At 48.1% G+C, this 7,798-nt stretch overlaps 1 protein-coding gene across 1 annotated transcript in view; it reads left to right on the top strand.

Moving 5' to 3' along the window:
• The first annotated feature begins 4,830 nt into the window (after positions 1 to 4,830).
• LOC108801256 (vomeronasal type-2 receptor 26-like) overlaps positions 4,831 to 7,798 on the top strand; it is an 18,761-nt gene continuing 15,793 nt past the window's right edge. Inside the window, exons 1-2 of the mRNA XM_018573191.1 lie at positions 4,831 to 5,009; positions 6,668 to 6,959. Coding sequence (XP_018428693.1) covers positions 4,831 to 5,009; positions 6,668 to 6,959 — 471 coding nt within the window. The remainder of the gene's footprint in view (positions 5,010 to 6,667; positions 6,960 to 7,798) is intronic.

The raw sequence follows: 7,798 nt of genomic DNA, 5'->3' as shown, positions 1-7,798 counted from the left end.
CCGGGAAGCCGGGCGGCCTGTAAAGACTTTTACTAGGTGAAGATAAAGCATGGAGCCGGCTTTCTGGCCAATAAGGAAGCCGGTCACCATGTAATTACAGCGCCCGGCTTCCTGATTGGCCGGGAAGCCGGTTCCATGCTCCCTCGTCATGAGGTGACGAGGGAGCATGGAGCACGCTTCGCGGCCAATCAGATAGCCTAGTGCCGCATCATTAAATGGTGCCAGGCTTCCTGATTGGCTAGCTTCCCGACCAATCAGGAAGCCAGGCAGCGAGTTATTGCAAGTATCGGGCTAGGCATAGGAGCATTTGGGCAAGTACGAGTACTCGCCCAAATACTCGGCATCGGCACCAATACTAGTATCGGTATCAATGCATACCTATTACAGACCACAATAGTCCTCTAGGTAGCAGATGCATAAAGATGGCCCATGATGCTGTAATAGGCGAGCACTGCAGGGACCAGGTGCGGGTGGCCGTCGCGGTCATGCGCAGGCGCGGCGGGGATCGATAGCCCCAGCTCTCCGTGGGAACGCGGTGACGTCTGGGGAACGTCTCCGTCGTCGCCTCGCGCAGGCGCGTCGCGGTCCTCCTTCATCCCACACCTCAGGGCCGTCTAGGTCGGGCGCATGCGCGCCGGGAAGCTCCGCCCCTCCAAGACGCAGCTCTCGGCATAAAGCCGAGTCACTGTAATTGATCGGCGTCTTTCCGTTGATCGTGGAAGGACGCTGATCAATCCAGCGTTCCCTCGCCTCAACCCCACCAGACTCAACTCGCCCTCTGAAGACTGCCACCACCAGCAGAACCGCAAGTAATCTGGGCTAGGCAAACTAAAGCCCCAGGTCTCCTATGCATAGCAATATAGCACTATCTGCATTGCTCTCAGCTGTCACTGTACCTTAAACTACCTGAACTATTGCATTGCTTTCAGCTGTTCACTGTGCCTTAAACCTATCTGAACTATTTGCATTGCTCTCAGCTGTCACTGTACCTTAAACTACCTGAACTATTGCATTGCTCTCAGCTGTCACTGTGCCTTAAACCTATCTGAACTATTGCATTTCTCTCAGCTGTTCACTGTGCCTTAAACTACCTGAACTATTGTATTTCTCTCAGCTGTTCACTGTGCCTTAAACCTATCTGAACTATTGCATTGCTCCCATCAGTAGTTGTACACTCCAACCGGTCGTGCATTACTGCCAAGCAATACCCATTCGTGTGCGGGTATTTCCCCATTTCCTACTGTGTATACGGGGCGTGATGTACCGCAGCCTCCCAAACGCCTAAGCACATACAAAACTGGGCATTCCAGGGAGGAGCTGCTATTCTGATTCCCGTTCCTTAACCCTCTCCATTCCGCAGTTGAGATCCATAGAGGGTATTCGGCCCTCTCCCGAGGCGAGCATTACAGATGCACAGCTCTGCGGACTGGACCGAAATATAGCAATAGCCTGCACCTGCAGAGCATTGCTGCCAAATAGATGAGGCTGGGTGCTCCCTCCAGTCCTCTGCAAGCTGCTCTGGGACAAAATCCTCCCTTGCTTCTGTTCTGCCTCTGGCTCAGAATGTTCCTCCTCTCCAATAGGTGACACCTACAGGTGGTCTTCCACCTCTTGTTTTCACCCCCTCCTCCTCCTTGCCGCACACACACAGATAATCCTAAAAACCTTTTGGGTGCTGCTGTGTTTTTTGAAGCAAAGCTAAATGTAACAGTTACAAAATTAATGACACATCTAAGTCATGTGATGCCGGATTACCATTTGGCTGACGCTGTCTGTGAAAACCGCACTGTTCTGTACCATGCAGCTCATACAGATTACGGGAATCTCCCAAACATTTGTATCAGAGAATTCATATTTTCTCATGTCACCCTCAAACTTGCATAGGGAGGACCCCCTGCCTGCTCTCCTGTAAGGGTTTCCGCGGACGTCTGGGTGGAAGGCACCAGGAAATGCATCACCGCCGTCACGCCTCCTCACTATGACGCCGGCCAATGCGTTCCACCCCTATTTTTCTCATGTCACCCTCAAACTTGCATAGGGAGGACCCCTGCCTGCTCTCCTGTAAGGGTTTCCGCGGACGTCTGGGTGGAACGCACCAGGAAATGCATCACCGCCGTCACGCCTCCTCACTATGACGCCGGCCAATGCGTTCCACCCAGGAACGCGGAAGCGGCACCACCGGTTCCGTCCGGTTCCCGCGCTCGCGGGCTATTTAAACACTCCTGATGGGTTAGCAAGGCGTTCCACTATTGAGGGTCGAACGCCTTGCTAACCCTCCATCCGAACCAGCCATCCTAGAGCACTGAACCTCCTTGATGCCAGGATGTCTTATCCCATCCACAGGCTGACAGGAGGATCTACTCCAGCCACCACTCTGAGATCTGCAATCAGCAAAACTGCAAGTACTCTGCAAGTATAGCTGCAGACCATATGTTAATGCATTGCTCCAACTGATGTTGCATTTGGGAACCCATTGACTTTAATCACTGCTGGTGTATTTTGTGCCGAGACACCCTGTGCATTACGATTGCTTATCCGTAGTATCAACTGCTTACTTGAGGACTCACAATTAACTTCTAATATTGCTTTGATGGATGATGCTATCTAGTTATTACCTGTCCTAAGTTACGTGATTCATATGTACTTGCCCTGTTGTGGCCTATGAAGTAATAGCCACTACTGTGCCCACTGATAAGTTATACGGTATATGATGCACGAACCTCTAACTCACCGTTAGATTGTGAGTGACGCCAGAGGTTCAAGCCTGAATTACCGTCACACCACCCATCCTGAGCCCAACTCACCTTAAACTCCGTAGCTGAGATCCAGAATTATATACTCACTGAGACCGGGCGTGACATCTACGGTATGTTTTTATAAATGTTGTGCTTTGTTGTTTGCCCCCCATGGTATTGAAGATCTCCCTGCCCTATCCTGACAATAGCTTGCCTATGAGGTATGAAAATTGCCAGAATTTGGGTTTCAGGAATTTCAAATAGGATTCAATGGACACCAAATGGAACCTGGACAGATTTCCTCATCCCTACTTCTGGGGCCTCACACATCCATTTAGGGGTCCAACCCTCTACAGCTCCTTCCCAGGCCGGGGTGTTATGTTTCCCACCTTTGGGATAGCTTTGGTGTAGCTGCTGGTTCCAGAGAATAGGTGTTGGTGGAGCGCTGGACCCTTGCTAAAGGAGAGTTGAGGGAAATGGTTTTCACAAGGTAGCTCCCTGCTTCCCACCAGGCCCAGATGGGATTGTAAGTAAAGTAAAAGGACGAGAGCACCACAGAGGTTCAAAATGAGTCCAGCCGGTCACTATTAGTATTATATTCTATACTGAAGTGACTGGAGTGAGGCCCAATGCAAGCTGCTCAATACCAACAACTCAACCTGATCCCAACATATCCAAGGCTTTACCTTCTCTTCTATTTCCAGCTCAGATGAAGGGGGATCGCTGAGTGTGTTGATGAAGGGGGATAGGTGAGAGTGTTGATGGAGGGGGATCGGTGAGTGTGTTGATGAAGGGGGATCGGTGAGTGTGTTGAGAGGTTCTAGGTGTCTCGGGGTAACCATCAGAAGCTCCAGACTCACCGGATCTTACGTAGCAATGCAGATCCACTTGACCACATCAGATAGCCACTGATGTACCAGACCGTCCAGATGGATGCAGATCCTCAATCCAGGAAAGACACCGACCATGCTCTGAAGCCCACATAGTTCCTGGGTGCTTCAAGAGCCTGCACTGGTCCTGGTTCTTTCCTCTTTCCATCTCTCAGGCCTCCCCCGTGTTGGAGGCCTCAGGGAAACCTTTTCCCTCACACCAGCCCATGCCCACCCCCAGCCCTCGGCCTAGCCTGGGGGGCAGGCTGAACAGGACCCAGCCCTAGTCCATGGCTGGTCCTGGCGAGAGAGCGAGCACATGGCAGCTCCCACTAATATATGTAGTCTATCCCAGCATGCACCACGGGCTCTTCCTCTATCGGCATCACAGGCCTCCTCCATGTTGGAGGCCTCAGGGAAACCTTTTCCCCTCACACCAGCCCATCCCCACCCCCAGGCCTCAGCCTAGGGGGCAGGTTGAACAGGACCCAGCCCTATTCCATCGCTGGTCCTAGACTAGTCTGAGCACATGGCAGATCCCACCAGTATCCCAGCATCACCACTGGCTGAGAGAAGCCCAGTGATTGGCTGCTGTACTGTACATACACTACAGTGCCTCTCATTGGCTGTCCCACAATATGACGGAGTCACACTTCGCCTAGAGGGGTACAGGCAATGCCAGACACCTGGGATTAACCATATAATTGCCACTACAAATCCAGCCAGGCCGAGTACAGTCCCGGCAATCACCAAATGTCTTGTAGTCACATCACTGAAGGTGACGGGGGCTATACTAGGTCGGCTTCAATGGGTCAGTTCATCTGGAAGAGATCTTTGTGTTGGGAGTTAGAGAATCACAATATGATATTATTACTCTGAGCTCTTTTAGTGACATTATTCCAGGAAGATGATAAATCCGCCCTCAGCATGAACAGCGAGATGTAAATGTAGAATTCATTGTCTGGCATCACTCTATAGTGTATATAAAGAGGATCTGATCGGCTGTATCTCATCACTGGCACACAGACCCATCACCTGCCCTGTGCTGTGTCATGCTGCCTGACCCTGAGCTCTATGGACCCCTCCTCATCTCATGTCTTATATTGGGGTTCTATTATCTGGCATTATTATATAAGGATATCATACCCTCAGATCCCTCAGCTTCAGCCTCCTGTCACCCGTCTATATTGCTGCTGTGTGGGTTTCTCCTGTGTGTGACACCTTGTATGTCGGAGATCCAGAGACCTTCCCCGGCCTGTCATCTGTATCTTGTTGAAGCCGTTGATGATTATGAATATGTGAAGGACGGAGACATCATCATTGGAGGAGTTTTCACTGTGAACCATTTTATGACGGGAATGAAGCAAAGAAAAGATTATGTAAACAGTAACATGTTATGTCTGAGGTAAGCAGCATTGGGGTTATAATGACATCAGACAGAGGGAAGTGTACGGGGTGCAGCTCCAGAGAAGTCACACAATCACACAGACACAATTCTTCGTATCACCTGTATTCTGATCTGCAAGAGGCTCCAAAACCTGAGGCCTGAAAATGGGGTAAAGAATAAGAAAATGAAACGATTCTTTGTAAATAGGAATGTATCTGTATAATACACATATGTTCTGTCCTGTAAAGATTTAATAGACACAGGTACTAGTTATCGGCACCGACCTCTGCTGGACCAAGAGGTCAAACAACCCCCGAAATACACAACTACGTCCCCCCTCATTGTCTAATCCCGGGGTCCCTGGGACACATGTGACAATCCTGCTACACTATTATATTATAGAACAGATAACATTAGGCTGGAACTAGGACTTGGATACACATTGGTAGGGAGCATTTTCTCCTATACTATGTACTCTGACTGAAGCCGCGCTGTGTTTGCTTCTGTCCCGGAAACCTGATGTGTTGTTGATGGATATAAATACTGTAACTGAACTACTCAATAAGATATAAGATTGTAAAAGCCATTTCTTGTGTTCTCACTCAATTTAAATGTAAGTTGGTTAGTTTATATCCAGCCAGGTGGACACTTACCTTGTAGGTCAGTCTCAGTCACAATCAGATGGTAACCCATATGACCAGATTGGCGGTGCCATGGTAAGTCTGAACACTTTTACTTCCCATCTGTTCGGGATCTGGAATACCTGCGAGGGAACAAATGGTCCGTGTTCACCGTGTTCCTCGCCTCTTGATGCTGAGACCGGCAGGACTGAAAACCTGAACCTACCTTTATAAAATGTGTCACAATCTCCGTTATTGTCATCTTTCAATAAGAAAATACAACAATTGTATGGAAAAGTTCAGTCCACAGCGATCAGACACCCGCAGCTTATAATGTTTGCCAGCCAAGAAAAAAAGAGCAGCAAATGTTTCATCAAACATTCATTTGTAGCGAATAAATCACGTTTAAAACACACGCACCATGAACATTCACCGTCAGTGAGGGTTTGGTGAATGTCAGATTCCCGACATATGTCTTTCTGTTTTCTTAGGCTGCGTATATAATGTGTAGAGCTGTGTGCTTTGCTTGTGTTTGAGGTGGAGCAGATCACCCAGACTGTGGGAATGAGAGGGTTAATGTGTGTTTGTCAGTCCACCAGAGGTAAGTGGGGATGAGGTGCTGGACCACAACCTCTCTCTAGTGAAATAGGAGCAATATTTGGGCCTGATGGCTCGGTTCTGGCAGCTCTTCACCAAACGAGGGACCTTTCACAGGGAGGGGAGGCCCAGACGGAGAAATCCATGTGAAAGAAGACTAAAGAAGAGCACCAGGTCATTTTCTCACAAGTCCAAAAAACCTGGATTGGCTTTGCCATTTGTGATGCCATTTTGGAGTCTTGAGACAATGACCCGGAGCCCCTTCTAGTCTTCTTCCGCACGGAGTTCTTGATCATGTGCTCAGATTTACAATGTAACTACATCTTCCGCTAACAGTTTCCTTATTGACTCCTCTTGGGATTTAAATTATATTCAATAAAACTTTATTATTTCTCATGTTGTGCTAAAAAAACTATAGCTGTGAAACTCAATTGTTTAAAACCCTTTTTCCTTCCTCAGGCCCTTCCCCCCGTATTACCGATATTTTCTGACTCTCCGTTTCGCCATCGATGAAATCAATAAAGACCCGACAATCTTACCGAATGTGACTCTGGGATATCAGATGTACGATTCGTGTAATGACAATAGGAAAGCTGTGAAAAGCGTCTTACAGATCTTATCTGGACCCGGACAGACGGCGCCCAATTATTCCTGCAGGAAACGCGGCACGTTAGCCGGATTTATTGGGGACCAAAACTCTGAAAGCACAGCGAGGATAGCACAGCTACTGGCCCTGTATAGATACACTCAGGTACGGGGGATGGGGGTCTCTGTTATCACATTGATGATTAAAGTGGACCTGTCAGTAGATGTACAAACCTGCATGAAACAAATCCTGACGTGTCACAATGTTCAGCAACATCTCCCTCCACTTTATACCATTAGAAAGCCCTCCCTGAGCGCCAGTCAGTGACTTTGCTTAGGCTGAGATCATGTCAGCAGTCTGCCGCAGGCTGGGGGAAGCATTTCTCGGTGCTACTAGCTTTCAAGGGGAATCATTTGCTTTTGCTAATTTTTCTCAGCAAAGAAATTGGGGGGGAAAATTGTAAATTTTGACAACATTTAGAAAAAAACAAAATCCCTGTTCATGATGGAATCAAGTTCTGCTCATCCCAACATTCCTATTGAATGAGCCAGTTACGGGGTTCATCAGCTTGCCCCATTTTGCTTTGCTTCTCACAGTTTTAGGACCTGAATCTGTTATTTCATGTGATTGCAGCCAATTGCCTTGTGATTTTTGATTTGTGTCCTCTAAAAGATTACCTGTCCTCTTATTTGTGTGGCAGATACAGTTGTGCTCATAATTTGCCCCACCCGGCAGAGTTTGTAGGACATGGAATCATTATTGGATCGAACACATGTAAACTATTAGGAATCACAGAATAGCAAATCAAAGCAATACAATGGTCCTGTCTGTGTCCCCTTAGTTCCTAATCCTGTGTATTGCTTCCTACTTGGACACACACACACACGTGATGACTTGCAGTGCTTTATGATAGTTGAGAACGGGGCCCTTTATTTTCTCATGGAGGGAAGCTGGCCGTTCTTCTTTTTAAATCAGATAGTGTTTATTGATTTTACACATTTTAC

The sequence above is a fragment of the Nanorana parkeri genome, unplaced genomic scaffold (genome assembly GCF_000935625.1).
Source record: "Nanorana parkeri isolate BGI_ZX_2015 unplaced genomic scaffold, ASM93562v1 scaffold2267, whole genome shotgun sequence".
Classification (NCBI taxonomy): Eukaryota; Metazoa; Chordata; class Amphibia; order Anura; family Dicroglossidae; genus Nanorana; species Nanorana parkeri.
This window is presented reverse-complemented; position numbering and strand designations above follow the sequence as displayed.